Source organism: Plectropomus leopardus, chromosome 5 (assembly GCF_008729295.1).
Source record: "Plectropomus leopardus isolate mb chromosome 5, YSFRI_Pleo_2.0, whole genome shotgun sequence".
NCBI lineage: Eukaryota > Metazoa > Chordata > Actinopteri > Perciformes > Serranidae > Plectropomus > Plectropomus leopardus.
In genome coordinates, this window is record NC_056467.1 from 26,611,236 (window position 1) to 26,628,682 (window position 17,447).

The 17,447-nt window shown below is 39.9% G+C and overlaps 1 protein-coding gene across 2 annotated transcripts in view; it reads left to right on the forward strand.

The window, feature by feature from the left end:
* tiam1b (TIAM Rac1 associated GEF 1b) overlaps window positions 1-17,447 on the forward strand; it is an 82,090-nt gene that overhangs the window by 26,397 nt on the left and 38,246 nt on the right. For both annotated transcript variants that reach the window (XM_042487087.1, XM_042487088.1), the window contains exons 4-16: window positions 109-565; window positions 1,023-1,195; window positions 1,437-1,661; window positions 3,820-4,005; window positions 5,762-5,908; window positions 6,068-6,142; window positions 6,531-6,701; window positions 7,070-7,174; window positions 7,651-7,732; window positions 8,016-8,102; window positions 8,850-9,062; window positions 10,127-10,224; window positions 16,500-16,685. In XM_042487087.1, the coding sequence (XP_042343021.1) occupies window positions 109-565; window positions 1,023-1,195; window positions 1,437-1,661; window positions 3,820-4,005; window positions 5,762-5,908; window positions 6,068-6,142; window positions 6,531-6,701; window positions 7,070-7,174; window positions 7,651-7,732; window positions 8,016-8,102; window positions 8,850-9,062; window positions 10,127-10,224; window positions 16,500-16,685 (2,205 nt within the window). The remainder of the gene's footprint in view (window positions 1-108; window positions 566-1,022; window positions 1,196-1,436; window positions 1,662-3,819; window positions 4,006-5,761; window positions 5,909-6,067; window positions 6,143-6,530; window positions 6,702-7,069; window positions 7,175-7,650; window positions 7,733-8,015; window positions 8,103-8,849; window positions 9,063-10,126; window positions 10,225-16,499; window positions 16,686-17,447) is intronic.

The window sequence follows — 17,447 nt, forward strand, 5'->3', positions numbered from 1 at the left end:
GCGTAGTTGTCAGTGAGGGTAGGAGTTTTGACTGGCTTCATTCTTAGTGATGCTGAAAACGTGGCTGCCATGCCGTCTCACCTGTCTTATGCTTCTGCCACGACGCAGGATGTCACAGCCGGGGAGGGCAGTGAGTATGAGGACAGTGGCATCGACGGGGTGACGGTGGAGGCTGAGCACCAGTCCCGACGCTACAAGACCATGTCGGCCTCCTTCTCCATGTGCTCAGCAGCCGGCAGGAGCATGTTTGCTGGCAGCGACAGCGGTAGCAGCAGTGGCGGTGGAGCCAGTGAGTGTGTACAAGGCGTGTACGAGAACTTTCGTCAAGAGCTGGAGATGAGCTCCTGCCAGACGGAGAGTTTGGAAGAGGCAGGGTCTGCGCTGAGTGACGAGCAAAGCACTATGAGCTCCGCCTATCAATCTGACCCATTGCTCAGTGTCGCCCAGGGGATGGTGCGCAAAGCTGGCAGGCTTGCTGTTAAGAACTTCCTCGTACATAAAAAGAACAAGAAAGTGGAGTCAGCCACGAGGCGCAAGTGGAAGAGTTACTGGGTTTCGCTGAAAGGTTTGTCATGCCCTTGATGTATCCATGACATTTACATTTTATTCCATAATATCAGTGTTAATACAGTTCTGTTAACACAGTAAGCTTTTGATATTTAGGTTTTTGCTGATATATAGTAGCTTATGAAGAAACATCAAAGTCTAATCTAACTTCAACTTACACTAGTAGCAGTAGTTAATTCAAGCATGATGCAAACCTCATTATCAAATTTTATGCCACTTGACTGGGCTTCATATCAAATCATTACTCTGATGATCATGATGCTTCCCCTGCTGATAAGTCAGCCAAGCTGCACTTCTTAATGTCGGCCACTGGAGAGCAGAATTAAATCGCTTGAGCAAATCTGGCCTTTTTACAAAATAAAAGCAAATTTAAAACATGGGTGTCATTGTTAGTCTTTCAGAGATATTGTGGCCAGCAACTGTCTGAAATGTCATTGATTGGTTTGGTTTTCCAGGTTGCACTCTGTTCTTCTATGAGACTGATGGCCGATCGGTAATTGACAACAACAGTATTCCCAAACATGCCATCTGGGTTGAGAACAGTATTGTCCAGGCTGTACCCGAGCATCCCAAAAAGGACTTTGTGTTCTGTCTCAGCAACTCCCTGGGAGATGCTTTTCTCTTTCAGGTAAAAGAATTCTTAAATGTCATCTGGTCTGTGATTAAATGCAAATTCTCCCATGGGCAAGCATTACCTTGACCTATATGTGATGTTTTATGCCTTTCATGCTCTTTTAAAGTCAGATTTGCTATTATAATTAGCAGTGAATCAACACAGGAAAAGCGAATAAAGAGTCTTTTTTATCTTGAATGTCAGGGAGTCGGTGTGTTGTTTGACCTCTGACCTTTCCCTTTCTGTCCCCACGCAGACCTGCAGCCAGACAGAACTGGAGAACTGGATCACAGCCATCCATTCGGCATGTGCCACCGCTGTCGCCCGCCAGCACCACAGAGAGGATACAGTGCGTCTGCTTCGTGCAGAGATCAAGAAGCTAGAGCAGAAGATAGACATGGATGAGAAGATGAAGAAGATGGGAGACATGCAGCTGTCTGCTGTTACTGACACCAAGAAGAGGAAGACGATCCTGGATCAAGTAGGTTATATTCTTCTTTCTCACTTCAGTTTGTCTCTCACAGAGTCCTCACATGACAGGCAGTTGTGTTGGATTAAAAGAAATATTATCCTGACTAGACAAGTCTGGAAATTAGATTGGTTTCCCTAGGAGGCCAGTTAATACCATGCCAACTTGGAAAAACACTTAGGGGTATACTTAAACTTGTTTTTTAAAATTGTATGCAATTTATATTTTGTTGTACTTGTTATTGCAGATTTAGATTTTCTTTTTTCTGTTCCCCATTCAACCTTTATATGAAATAGTTATTCTAACAGAATGATACCTCAAGTACAGGGTAGTAAATACCATTTGCCAAGTACTTTATCTTTGTCCATATAACTTCAAAAACAGAAAAAAGATATAATATAGAAACAAAGTGGACAAGTGCGTCTTCCAAACATGAGAAAACCCATCTGCTGCTAGAATACATTCAGATTAGTTTAGATATTCCTAATGCATCACAATATTAAATTGTCTTTCAATTAAGGAGAAAAGTACAGCTTGCATTGCATATTTTCCTCAACAGTGGAACGGGTTTTAGTGGAAACCAACCTATTTACCTATTTGAAACTTTTCTGATCTGATTAGCAACTTAACAAGCTAGGAAGGCCATGGACAAGCTTTGTCCTGATTTAGTGGAGTAGTATAAAAAGTCATGAAGGATTACATCAACACAAAAGCTCCTGTCACCACCCAACAACTTTGAAGAGTCAGAGATCTGCTCAAGGAAGAACTTCATCTTTACCCTAGAAACAAATTACTGTAGCATTCAAGTCAGTATGTTTACATCCATAGTTAAGTTGAGCCACAGTTATAGCTTGAGCCATTTAAATGGACTGCTGTCCTTGTCCCAGTATTCAAGCATCGGGGGAGAATGGATTTATTGACAGAAGTACGCCCCACTGCTTACGGTACTACGGTAGGTGGTGATATGCCCTCTTTCAGCTAGTTGCTAATGGACCTTCTTCCAGTTGACCTGTTACATCACAAATCAAACAAGTTGGCACTTTGTAAACAGGTTGTGTGTCAAACTGAAAACACAGCACTGTACATTTTGTATTTACTCTACCCTTTACTTTTTACCTTCATCTTATTTTGTTTTGTTTCCTTCTTCCTCTTTTGTTTTTCCCGGCTTTCTTCTATGAATTTATGCTGTTCGACTTCAAAGTCAAAAGGACTTCAATATGACTTTGATTTCCGTCAGACTAACATGTTAACATGCACTTTAAAAGTACAGTTTTAGTTAGACTAACATATTAATTTGACTTTTTCTAACATCATGTAAATGGGCTTTCACTCATACTGGTCCACGTTTAAAGTGACATTAAGAACTTTAATTTTCAAAATATATTCGGGTTATATATTTTCTTAATTACAGGTATCACATGTAAGTAGGTATTTCAATATCAGTATCCCAGAGTTTTCAGACTCAAGAAACATGAGATGGACAGAGAAGCAGAATGAGGGATGAGGGGATTAAGTAACAGATCTCAAAGGGTATCATCCGCTAGAGGCTGCTGATGCTACACACCTATTGGCCACCAGATTGCTTTTTTTTAAACATAGTATGTAGTTGGCACCAGTGGATAGCCTGCCTTTTTTTCAATTAATTACAAAGCTCATTTTGTCTTTTAATAGGTCTGTTTACAGAGAAGGGAGATCAAGTGGCCTTTGTTTGGTCAGTTAGGTAGTGCCTAGTTGGAGCGGTTCTGTTCGGCAGTGTCAGGTTTCACATTGTGCAGAGCTGAATGGATATAGGCCTGCTCCTTAGAAAGCTGAAACGCTCCCAGCCTCTATCTGCCAGTGGAATGTGCAGTATTGTGTCTTTCTCGTCTCTGGGCTACTTGGCAGTAATACAGAGCCCTCCGCCATGGCACCAGCCACCCCTTCTAAACACCAGCGCAGGACCGTGACTGGGTGGGGACGGCCCAGTGAATAATCACAATGTCCTGCTCTACTGCCCCAGTAAACATCAAGCCATTAGGGACCGAGAGCGTAGGTTGGCAACACTTGGAGCAAACTGGTAAAAGGGCTTCTGGGTGAGAGAGTAGATGCTCCAACTTGGTCTGAAGTTGACAAACAAGAGCCCTGATGAACAATTAACCGGATGTGTTGTTGTGTCCCTCTAACTCTGCAGATCTTCCTGTGGGAGCAGAACCTGGAGCAGTTTCACATGGATCTATTCCGCTTCAGGTGTTACCTGGCCAGCCTGCAGGGGGGAGAGCTGCCCAACCCCAAAAGGCTCCTGGCTGTTGCCTCCCGCCCCACCAAGCTGGCAATGGGCCGACTGGGTATATTCTCAGTCTCTTCCTTCCATGCACTGGTAAATATCACCTCCTTGTTTCTTCATCTTCATCAAAATGCCCCCATTCAGTCTGTTTTTATGAGGAATTGTCATGATATGCTTTTTTTTTAACATATTGGGTTTACAGCAGGGCTGTCACACAATGTATTTTTAAAATAGGGATTAATTGCAGAATTTCAATTGCTAACTGCGATTAATCACGTTTTCATTTCCATTATTTTGTCTTACAAAACAGTTATGAAGTCCATATTGACACGGTAAAGCAATTTTTATCAGACTGTCTTCATTGGGAATCAAATGACAGCAAAAAAAACTTGCATTGGGTAGAGAATAAAGTGGGCATGTATGGGTACCCATGACTCAAAAATGACAGTACCATTATTCTCACTTTTAAGTTAGCCTGGCATAGCCTCTTAAAGAAAGAAATGTTGGCCAGCAATTATTGTGATAACAGCAACAACAAAAAAGATGTGTTATGTATGGACCTTAACTGCATCTTGATTAGACAGCCCTCATTTACAGACATTTCAGTTTATTCACATTTAGCTGGAGAATTCAGAAATGTGACTTAAAATCAGCAAGTTTTTTAAGGAACCAATGTGCAGCTCAAGTATACTTCAGCAGCACGAACTGTAGCTGTTGCAGGGATCAAACCTGTAACCTTTCAGTTGTGGGATGATCTCTCTAAAACTATGTTGCCCATATATTTAGAAGTTGCTTAGATTGTAAGCAGAGCAGAATACCGTATCTCGCTCAAAATACATACCGGGCAATTGATTCCAGAAACTGACGTGCACGGTGCCAAACCACGTTTTTCCAATATGAGTACTATTTTGGAGTCTGGGTCTCACACAGGGTATCTGTTTGTGAGTTTTTGGTTCAGTTTTGGCCTCCCACTGCTGCACTGAGGTTACGTGCTTCATAGCTAAAAGCACTGGTAGTACTGGAAAACGTCTATTTGATTTGTAGAGATGTTTTGCAGATCAGCGAGGTAGCACCAATGCAGTGCTTTCGAGCAGGTGGGTGTTTAAGCTGGCAGATAACAGGCCAGGATGTCTAACAAAAGACACTCCAACAGCTCTCTCCTCTTTTTTTTTATCTTTGCTACTGTTGCACTCCTATCTAATTTGCTCGACTCTACTTCCATGAATACGTTTATCAGCAATATGTCCAAAAGGGGCTGAAAGAGTTGAGAGAACAAAAACAGACACAATGAGTGCTAAGGTTAAGTTTAGAGCATGCTTGCTCCTACATGCACAGTGCTTTTTAATGCCTCATTCAGCATATTTTTAAAGACCTTTTACTCTTGTTTCTTCACAGCTGAGTAGCCTAGAAATGCCAGGTTGTGTAAAAATCTGCATGAGCCCATTTCTCATGTGTGAATGTATATTAACTATTCATGCTGAGGTCCATGTAACTCCTTTTCCTCATTTTATTTAACCAGATAAGTCGATAAAAAAAAGACCTAATTCTAAGTGATGGTTGGGTAGAATGCTTCCTCAATTTTCATCTATTTTTTTGGTAATGTAGAGCCCATGGTTTGAAAATACTTTGACCATTTTGTGCTTTTATGTTCTTTTGTGTTCCTTTTTAAGACTGTTTTTGTTTTTTCATTTACCCCTTAACCTACGTTGGACTCTTGTTGCTGAGAATATGATGTACAAAGCATTAATGCTTGCTACATTACTTGAGATGTGACACGACGTCGAACAGATTGTTGTCAATGTGTCATTTGGTATGCTTGAACCCTGACTGAGCTGTTATATTTATGCAGGTGGCAGCTCGCACAGAGAACGGAGTGAGACGGCGAACACAGGCCATGTCTCGTTCCTGCAGCAAGCGCAGGAGCAGGTTCTCCTCCCTCTGGGGTCTGGATACTACCTCAAAGAAAAAATCAAAAGCACACCCTAGTATCAACCAGGTCTGTGATATTTATTATTAAATACCTTTTATTTTGAATTTTTAAGGCAATAGATAGAACTGCCATGGCTATGAAAAGTTTTTTTTTTGCATTTTCATCAAGCATTTATCCTCCACATCTTTGCCTGAGTTATGACCACCTCCTTTTTTGTGCCAGCAGGTCTTTGCTGATGGCGAAGAGCCGTTGAAAAAGCCTGCAGATGGCTTACATGTGGATTCTGCCAAGGAACACACAGTAAGGAGGAATTATTCTTTGTTTGAGTTGTAGGTCAAACATGACTGGGAACTTAATTGACTAAATCTTTAGCCAACACTGATGTCAATGAAATATTAGCCCTCTATGTAGCCTGAATAAGCTGCAGAGCAGAGACTGCTCATTTTTCTTTTACTTTCTTTCACTTTTCTCCATTCCTTTTAAGCAGATGTTTAGCAGTGTACTATACTACATGTAGATGGGAGTTACTGGTGAGAGTTTACTTTTGGGAATGGCTAAAACTCATTGGTCAAATATTCAGCCATTTTAATTGAACCTAAACTTTGCAGTAAAACATTTTTACAGAGTAAAAATTAATCTGTACTAAAGAAGCAGACTCAATAAGCCTTTTAAATGTCTCTGTTCAAAGAAAAGTGAGGATGGCACTGTGAAAAGCCTTCCACGGCCCAGCACAGAAAGTGACATCTGGGCCCCCGACCACCTCACCCCCTCTTGGGTGTGTTTGCCAAATGACCAGCCGGTGTTAACCATCATCCAGCCAGGGGAGTCGGTACTTTGTGCTCTGGAAACCATTTGCAAGGTAACAGTGGCCATTCCCAAATGACCTGAGCTGACCAGCAGTTAACATTTCACTTCAGTGATGTTTACATAAAAAAAATGTAAAGACTTGGAAACTTATGAAATGAAAGCTACTGTTTGGCCTCTCATAACATCATTTAATGAGACAAATAGCGGTGTTGCAGGGTCAGAAAGATAAAGGATAAAGTCAGGGAAGACTCAAATCTTATTGTATCTCATTGTAACAAAGTATGTTGCTAGGTAAAAGCAGAATAGCTTTATTAATCTTTATTTCTCGTCATTTAAAAAAAGAATCACTGATAAGCTGCTGCCAAATTTACGTTATCAAATAACCAATCCTTTTTCTGTCCTCTTTTCCTCATCTCACAGGCTCACCAGCTCGATCCTACTAAGCATTACTTGAGACTCAAATTCCTTATAGAAAACCAAGTGCAATTCTACATTCCCAAACCAGAGGAGGATGTGTGCGATTTGGTATGTAACTACCTGCTTAAACATGACCTTATACCACCTTTTCCATTTGAAAAGATTACAAGGATTAAAAAAAATGTTTGAGGAAACTCTTGTGATTGCATGGAGAAAACATGAAGAATATAAGACCATAATAGCATTCTTTGTTGTGAATTATTAATGGGTTTTGAATTTTTATCTTTTCGATTTGTTCTGTTTTCTCCTAAGAAATGCTTGCCTTTGAGAACTGTGCACTAAAACATAAATCTATTCATAGAGAACTTTGATAAACAATATCTGTAGTGTCTTTTGCATTTCCATCATGTAATCATGACATGTCATGGACCACCCTGCATAATGACTCCACAAGAGCAGCTTTGTCTACAAATAGACAAAATTAAAGCTCTCTTTCCATGCTGCCAATAACCCACCCACCAAAATGTGGACAAGTTAAGACGTTGTTTCATGATTTCTATAATAACTTTTTTTGTTCTTCACAGCTTTACAAAGAAATTGAGCTCTGCTCCAAAATTACAAAAGTAATCCAGTTTGACAGAGATGAATCCTGCATGATTGGTTATGGTAAGAACCATTTAAATAATCCTGGGCAGTTTCCTTACATTTACATTTTATAATATGATTTTTTTTTCAGTTAAGATGCTGTAATGATCTCAGTGTCAACAAATTTATGTAGTGCTGTTGTTTTCAGCATAATAATGGCTTTTCTGTGACCTATACACGACCTGCGTTTTTTTCAGACCATTCCCATTTGTGCTGCACAAATCCCTCTGATGTGTTTTATATAAGAGTCCCCCTTCTTACTCTCCCTCTCTCTCCTCTTTTCACCTCTCCTTTCCTCCTCCAGGTTTCTCCATTTCAGTGGTGGAGGAGGATGGCATACAGCAGCTCTACATCACTGATGTGAAGGCGGGTGGATTAGCCTTCGCCAAAGGTTCATTACCCTTTATTTCCATCAAATGGATTCCCTCCAAAGACGCTCAATACGTGTCCATGATCTGATAAGTTACAGCTAGAGAAAAAAAGAAAAAGAAACTGAGGTCGCTGTTTTTATACATTCTTTTACATATGTTTTCAAAGCATTTTTTTCTCACATCAAGGTCAATAGACATTTTTACTGCATCTCTTTAGAAATGCATTAGGCATGTTTTTGAATAGGCAGGGAGGGTTTCAGAGAGCACAGCAGTTCTCAAGAGCCGTTGATTACTATAATAATAACCACACTGCCTCTCACTGGCCTTTGTGAAGGATGTTGCTGTACAACACCTCACTGCAGCTGCTTTGTATTGGTACCCCTGCTAGGAAGTAAGCGTGAGGGGCTGAGTAATGTGAAAATGACTTGGTGGGGTTGGTCAGAGTGCAGGTAGAACACATGCAGTGATGCTGTGCTGCAGAAAATGAGATACCTGCGCTGTCTCAGCAGCTAACACTTTAAAGGGCATAGAGAAGTGGGTCATGCTAATGCTTGTGGGTCTGAGAGGAAAAGAAAAGACAATGAATCTGAAACTAATGGTCTCCAAAGTTGTGTTTTTACTTTGTTTCTTACAATAATTTAATCTCATCATCTTTATTAGGAGATAATAGCCTGTTAATCAGTAGTGAAAACAAGATATATTATTGATTGATTAACACATGAGGGGCAGTAAATTAAGTCAAAGCTGATGGTGTTCACACTTTGCAGGTCTAAATGCAGGGGATGAAATACTTCAGCTGAATGGAAAAGACTCTCACAGTCTCAACTTCTCTGACATGAAGGCAGCTTTCTCTCAAGCCTCGCTGGCTTTGACGGTCAACACCCTGCCTTCTGTGGAGCGCCGTCAGCTTTGCTACCTGCCGCCACGCCGCTCAGATGCAGAGGAAGATCTCTACACAGACATCTTCTCCCAGAGTCAAGGTGAGAAGCTCCATCAAATAAAGCCTGAAACGAACATCCAGGCCGCTTTAATTTTTTTTTTCCATATTCATTTAAAGCTGCACTTGGCAACTTGGCACATTTACAGGTCCAATTAGTGGACGATACTAAAGAGTTTGACTTCAAATCTTTGACTTCCAGAAATTATGCACAGCGTATTAAAGCCATCAGTTGCTCACAGCATGGCCGTGTTTATCAACCCAGCTGGCCTGTAATCACTTAATACCAGTGGATAGCAAATGTACCAGAGGGCAAAAGGATGCAGTTCTCAAGCTCAGATTTGTTTTGCTTGTATGCAGAAAAGATTTATCGCTTGTGTCCTCAGTGACACCAGTTTCCTTTATGCAAATACAGTGAATATACAGGGTCTTAATTAGGGAGGACAGGAGGCTCTCAGCAGTGTGTTGTAGCTTAATTCTGTTGATTATTGTGATAAGGTCATCAGGTTTTACATGAAGGTCTGTCAGAGCCATTTCAAGCTAGTCTTTCTAATTTCCCATTTTTTGGAGGGTCACTTGAATGTAACACCTGACCTGACATCTCAGGTGTTTGAAATGGGTAGAGCAGGAAGGAAGCTACAGTCTTCAAATGCTGGATATTTGGTCAAAATCTCACTTTTATTGTTCGATAAATCCATTTTTGCCCCATTGATTTGAACTTTGTTTTATAAAGGCCTGTTTATTGTGGGTTTTTTTATTTTTTTATATGAATGCGACAATCTTTCAAGTCAGTTTAGTGTCACACAGCAACTCTCCTAACATCTTGCAAATTAATCAACACAACAATAACCATGGATCATCAAACAAAATTGGTAAGTACAACCTAATACAATGATTTGGTCATATCCCATGGCATCTGTGCGTGGCTATTTCAAACTTATTTAGAAGCTGCAGTATGAACTTATTTTTAATAAAAAAGTACACAGCAAGGACAATGTTACTAAAGCATTTTACAGTGCTTTTAAAAGTGGAATCATCTAATTTGGAGAAAAAAGGATCCTTACAGCTTTTCATGAGGCTCATACATGACTGTTATGTTTGTTGCAGAGGAGATCCTGGACGATGGGGTGGGACTGTTGCTTGAGAGCTCAGGAGACAGCCTGGACGACGACTCTGAGATGTACAGTGATTTTGAGTGCAGAAAAGTAAGAGCACAGTTTTATTATTCATTTGTGGAGTCTGATTGAATATCACTCCAGAAAACCTTCGAAAGCATATCCTTCAAATGTTTCCATGCCTACATTATCCCAAAGTTAATCCCATGTTTCTCAACACAAATCTGCATCTGGTTTTTCTTTCCCTTTTATGACACAACTGTTTTAATTGCGCTTACTAGCCACTGACAACAAAAATCAAAAGAGACCTAAATATTAATATATGCCATCATTGCTAAATGAAATGCATTTATGCATCAGTGACTTGAGGCAAAGTGAAGTGTTTGCTTAGAATGTAACAGCCAAGTGATAGATGGGTCTTTGATTAAGCTTGCATTCCAATTGCATTTTAACTCTAAATGGACTTGCAGACACTGATTACAAAAGAAATCATAGAGCAAGATTGGTAAAACAAGCAATTGCAACCCCAGTTCAAAAAAGTGGGAACAAAAACAAAATGCAGTGGTTAGATTTGCAAATACAACTGAATACAGCACAAAGATAGGCATTAAAGATATTTAATGTTTAAATGATAAAACTTTGCTTTGATGCCTGCATCACATTTCAGAAAGTTGGGATAGTGGCACGTTCACCACTGTGTGATATCACCCTTTCTTTTAAAAAAAACTTAAACGCATTTGAGAACTGAGCACATTATTTGTTGAAGTTTTGAAAGTGTAATTCTTTGCCACTCCCTCTTCAGTTGCTCAACAGGCCGTCAACTGTCCATCGACATACAGTATTGTTAGCTTCATAATACCCTCACATTTTCAGTCAGGTCTGCACTGGAGGCAGGCTGCTCTGGTACCTGCACTCTTTTACTATGAAGCCATGCTGTTGTAACACCTGCAGACTGTTGTTCAGCAATGTTATTATGGGATAAGCAGGGACATCCCTGAAAAAGACATCATCTGCATGGTAGCATATGTTGCTCCAAAACCTTTACCTTTGAGCTGGGGCTCAGAGACAGCTTTTCTGGATGTTGTTGATATATGGCTTTAGCTTTAAATGGTAAAGTTTTAACTTACATTTGTAGATGCTCTGTCAAACTGTGTTTACTCAAAGTGTTCCTTAGCCCACCTAGTAATATCCTTGTATCGTAGTAGTTTCCTTGTCATGAAGTACTGCATAATGAGTCAAAGGTCACAGGCATTCAATCTTAGTTTGAAGCCTTGCCCCTTATGTGCAGAGATTCCTCTGGATTCTGTGATTTTTTGATGATATTATGGATTGTAGACGAAAAGAGATCAGATTGTAGATGATTGTAGGTGAAATCCCTGAATTTATTGCAATAGTGCTTTGAGAAATGTTGTTAAACTGTTGGACTGTTTTTCCCACACAGTTTTTCACAAAGTGGTGAACCTCACCCCCTCCTTGCCTGTTAACAGCTGAGCCTTTTGAGGATGCCCCTTTCATTATACTATCACCTGTTAACAATTGACCTGCTGACTTGTAAAAAAAAAAAAAAGAAGTATGCAACTAGCTGACTCCTAAGGACAACTGGGCTCCAGAAAGAACGATTAGTTTATCTCTTATCGAAACACTTGACATCATTTCTCATTGTATCAACTTTAATTAGGAGCTAAACTGGGAGAACACCAAGGGTCGCTATGATATCCTTATCTCAGTGTCATCCCACTTGCCCTTTTAAGTTGTTGACTTGTCTTATTACTGCTCTTTTATCTGTTCTCTCTTCAGTCCCATCATGTAACCTCGCTTTGTTATTGAGCAGCAATTAATCAAATATTTTACCAATTCTAGTGAACAGCCTGTGAAAAAACTAGTAAGAATGATTTAATGGATATAAATGAAACAAGGATATGGATTTTGGATATGAGCAAAAGATAGGGAAAAACATCTGTAGATTTCTGCATTCTATCATAGTGGTGATTTGTCCTGTTAATTTGCTCCTTTGTTTTTCTTTGAATGCTGACTGCCCTTCCTCTCTCTTTGATGCTAGTTCCTTTGTCTTTGTGTAGTGTTGAACGTTTTTGATGAATCAGAGCAAGGCAAATCAGATTAAGATGCTGCACTCTGAAAAACTTCAAAGTTCAGAGATGAGTTAGGATTTAAGTCTTTGTATCTGAAATGTCTTAATGATGTCTGGCATTGCACCACAAGCTCACTAATAATAAAACAAAATCATACAAATTGGCGAACTGATCTGCTTTTTGGCTTGGCAAGTGAGCCCCTTATGTGAAACATGATGGCCATTTGGTCCTTTAAAACTTCTTTTTGCAACAGATGTTTTTAGAGTATAGTCAGTGAAAATTTGCAGTAACTCTGACAAGGGAGTAAAGTTAAAAATAGTCTACAGTAGCTTTAAAGTGAATGCTTTGAGAGATTGATTACTTTCATTTTGTTTTGTGCTTTGGATCTGACACAAACCTCTTTGTTATTGCACTAAAGGGCAACACTCTTTTTATTTATTTTACCAGAAAGTCCTATCAAGATCTTTTTGTTTTACACGAGAGACCTGTGAAAGATATATTAAAAAAGCTATTTGCAATATAGTTTCCATTCCTCTGTTTATGACCCCTTTACTTGTTGTGGGTTGCATTTAAATGGTCATATTTGTTAGTGCTAGACATTCATAGCAAGGACTTGGGTATACTCTACCACTGTCACTTTCTGGACAAAGTGCCCTTTGTTGGTGTGTGTTTGAGAGCCATTCTTGTAAATAATGCAATAACTGAGAAAAAGGAAACACCAGAAAGTTTTCTCAATGATAACATAAGTACTGAAAACTACTCAGAGATGGAGGATTTCTAAATATGTGATAATATCTGTTGATGTATTTGCCTTGCTTCTCTCCTTTACCGATCTGAGCAAGGACTTGTCTCTGGGCTTGTGATGCTCCTTCCCCATTTGATTTATTACTTAATACATTTTGGCACGGTGCAAAATTTACCACTCTTCATTTTCTTCCCTGTAAAACCTCCCACACCGGTTGTTCCTGTATTCACCTTCCTCTGCAGCCTGCTCCCTTACAGCTCCCCTCTCCTCATCACTCTCCCCCTATTCCTGAAATCCTGCATTTATATTCTACTGCGGCGTAGCTCACCCAGCCAATCCTGCTCTACCACAGCCTTACGGAGGAGACTCTTTCCCTCCTGCTCCCCTGCTTTCTCCCCGGTCTGGAGGATTATCAAGACTCATTTACAATGCTGCTGGAGTTGGACAGATCTTCACACTTACACTGTGTGCCTGAGTTTAGAGAAGAGAGAGAGGGAGAGAAAACAGCAGAGCAGGATATCAGTGACAGAACTACAGCAGACTCTGAGGGTGAAAAGAAGGAGAGTTGGAAGGCTGTAAGCGCTAGTGGGCGGAGAGGAGGAGGCTAAGCAGCTTCACTCATCCCTCATCACAAGCACCACAGCACCTTCTTTTTTTTTTACAACAAGAGGAAAGACAGAAAGGCTGAGACATGTGTTGGAGAGGGGCAGTATATACTTGACTTTTTCCAAAGCCTGGAGTCTCTTTCTCTCTGGCACTTAAAGCGACGGTCCACCTGCACTTGGCTATGTCTGTCCTAAAGTGGAGCAAACACAGCAAGCGCTCCTCAGACTCCATCTATGACATGCTTCATCTGGTGAGATTCCTGCTTTGTTTACCTTTTCCTTAACTCGCTACCTCTTGCTACTGCTGTGATAGATGGCAAGCTGCTGTTGTCTTATTCCAGTGAGAGTAAAACACCTTTTCCTTTACAGCATTTGTTTCTCACCTCCTCTTGGCTGCTTGAGACAGATGAGAGGAAGCTGTGAGTCACTGTTTTGTCGCAGAATTACCCCGTAATCACTGAAATACTCCACAGGATGCCAAAATGAAATGCTGTATGTAGGAGCTTAGACTCTACAGGTCTGACCACAGATGACTTGGATTCTGCTTGACATCCTACCCTGACTGTTTTTGTTGCTGTTGCACAGTTTCTCTCTTTGGCACCCCAAGCTGTGATCTTAGGCTCAGTTTCGTAGGGCAGACGTGCAATCTTCTCTACGCCATCATCTGTGCTTTCATGCTTTGAAACTGCTTTTAATCTATATTTCATTTGCAAGGGGACAGGCTGGTCCCTGGCATCTCACAGTTTTGCCCATGACAGCCTCTCTTATCTACATATTGTTCTTTTCATGTGATATTGGAGGCTTTGATCCCCCTCCATCCTCTGTTCTTTCTTCTTACTCTGCCATGTCATGACTTTCCATACACCCAAGGCTGTCATGGTGTTAATTATTTTGTGAATGGGATTGTGAAGACAATGACTGGGCTGTGGCTGTGTTATTAGGCTCAGTAAAACTGGTTGGGCTCAGTTGACTTAATTGGGTAAGAAAGAATCAGGTTTATTTACAGATTCTTTTCTTGGCATTGCATTTATTTTAAAGGTTGCACATTTGAATCTGTCCTGCTGTTGAGTGTGTTTGTTCATCAAACTCATTGTTGTCATACTGCACTTGAACTAACATTTGGCTGTTTCATGATGTGTATCATCACATCAGAAAGTGCTGCAGGAATGAATGCAGACATGTTCTGAGAAAGAAAATGTATGTCTTGTGATGAAGTATGTTTTAAAGGATGCTTATGAAGCAAATCTCAATTGTGTTTTGACAGGATTTCTCATGCAGATTTTTTGTGTAAAAATATAATTTGCACACTGTCAGCAGTAAATTCATTGATAATGGGGTATTTCAAGGTTAATAGACCTTTCTCAGGGAACTGGATTTTTTACAACCACTTACTACATCCAAATGGTTTTGTAAATAACGGAACTTAGTTGCATGCACATGCTGTGTTTAATCTAACATTTTTCTACTCAGCCAAAACATCATCAGCAGATATTTTACTACAGATGTAGTTAAAATAGCACCAGTGCAATGGTGTAAATTGCTTGACATGACATTACGTTTCCAGACATGACAGCACTTCCTAGTTCATCTGTTGATCTGGGAGTTGCCTGATTATTTTGGGAACATTGTCAACGGGGACAAACTGCTGTCGTGCATCACATATAGATGTGTCTGTCTGATTAGATAACAACACTGATTATCATCGTCATTTACAAAACTGCATGAGAAGCTGCGTGACTGTCACAGGATAACACAATGTTCTTCCTTTGTTCTGCATATACTTCGCTTTTGTATTTTTTTATCATAGTTTAGTGAATGGCTGTTTTTTTTTTTACCTTGCATCAAGTTGTTGTAAGTCTGAAAAAAACATTTTGTATTTCACTTAAATGAGCAATGCAGTTTCATATATACACTTGTTTTTACGCACAGTGATGACTAATTGAAAACACAAAGTTTTTTTGATGCCCTCTGATGTGTTAACCGATGATAGACTAGAAGCTTGGATCTTAATTAAGATTGTTTTAAGCTGAGAATGATAACTTTCTATCTTCTGCAGGTGTTCAAGGCTATATATTTTTTATTTCCCAGAGGAGCTTGTAGTTGTGACAGGATAAATGGCTTCTGTCTGACCTATAAAAAAAAATCCTTATATTACCAACCAGAGACCTCTCAGCTCTCCGCTATGCACTCAGTCTCAATACCATCAAGTGGGTTCTCTTATGTTGCCATAAATGTTTACTCCTTGCAACTTTCTGAATTTGTCTTTATCTGTCATATCTGTTAAAATAAAACATCTTTTATATATTAGATTCTGTCCCCATGAAATTGAATAAGGTTTTGATGGATATGAATAGTTTTCTTTGTGTTTTCTGTTTGTATCGATCTCAAAAGCCAAAATACCCTTGTGTTGTTTTGACCGTTGAGACTGTAGCCTGTTGCGAACAAAGTAACCGTATTAGTTAGGCAATGTGGGCTGTTACTAAGTGGGGTCTATTTTTGTCCAAAATGATAGTCTAATTCACATCAGGGCTGGTCTCCAAGGCAACCCATACTGTATGTGGACAGACGCTGTTGTGTGTGTATTTTTTGATTCCATGAAAGAGATGAATCATTACACCACTGATCCTTCAGTAGGAAGAAAACACAAGGGAAAAGAGGGCTATGAGAGAAAGAGAGGGAGGCAGAAAGTCATTGTTATGACAGACTGAAAATAGACCAAATTAGTGCAAATGATTTTTTTTTTTTAAGCGCTGCCTCTCTGCCTCTTTCTAGGCTCACTCTCTGCACAGTCATGAACCTGTGCACATCAGTAGGTGGAAAGAAACACTGTATGTTAATATTTGAGGTGCTGCCTCTGTACTGATTGATAGATATTTGGATAAATATTTTTCTCCTCCACTTTTCTGTCCTTGAATTTTTTTGTAGAGTACGGAGCAGGTCGCTGCTTTCTGCCGCAGTCTCCATGACATGAATACCTCGGAGTGTGTGTCCTCTTCTCCCAGTCCGGACTCGCCCTTCCCACCTCCTGCAACTCTTCGACAGCTCTCCGATGCCGACAAGCTTCGCAAAGTCATCTGTGAACTTGTGGAGACGGAACGCACCTATGTCAAAGTAAGTATCACTTGTCTTACTCGTAAGGGGCAGATCGTCTTTGTGGGTGTTTATGTGTGGCCCTCCTGTCCATCGATCCATGTTTCTTGTCAGCCTCAGGTTGTGTTAGACACACACATTACCTATTCCACATGACCAATCCATATTTATCTGTGTGTCGCAGGAGATATGAGGGGGACACAGCTGTGCCCTTGCCTGGATATTGCCTAATCTTTTTTCTGCCTGTTATAAATGTGGCTTGGTAAAATAACTGGGTTAGAGGGAGAGTATAATAGGATAATGTCTAGGCTATCTAAAACATTATACTTCACTACAGTGGGCAGATAATACACTAATTGCAGAAATATCTTTATGCAGGATATAGTGTGTATTGTATAACCTTCAAAGGGGATAGTTAGATTTTTTGTGGACTTGGGCTATTTCTTCTAATTACAGAGTTAAACAGACATGTGCATATACTGTGTGTGCATGTGTGCAGTTTGCAGTAATGGGACCTTGTAGTTCAACTGGGAATGAAGTAGAGGTGTTGACAAAATAACAGAAAAAGACTAAATGAAGAGTGACTCACGCTATTTTGGATGAAATACTATACTATGACTATTTATAGTATAACATACTATTCTATGACCTTTTTATGCTATTTTTGAGGACATTTTACATTGTTTATGCTATTTTGGATGACATACAGTACTATACTATGACTTTTTTTCACTATTTACTATACTATGACTATTTTTTGTGAAAGTTTTATGCTGTTTGGGA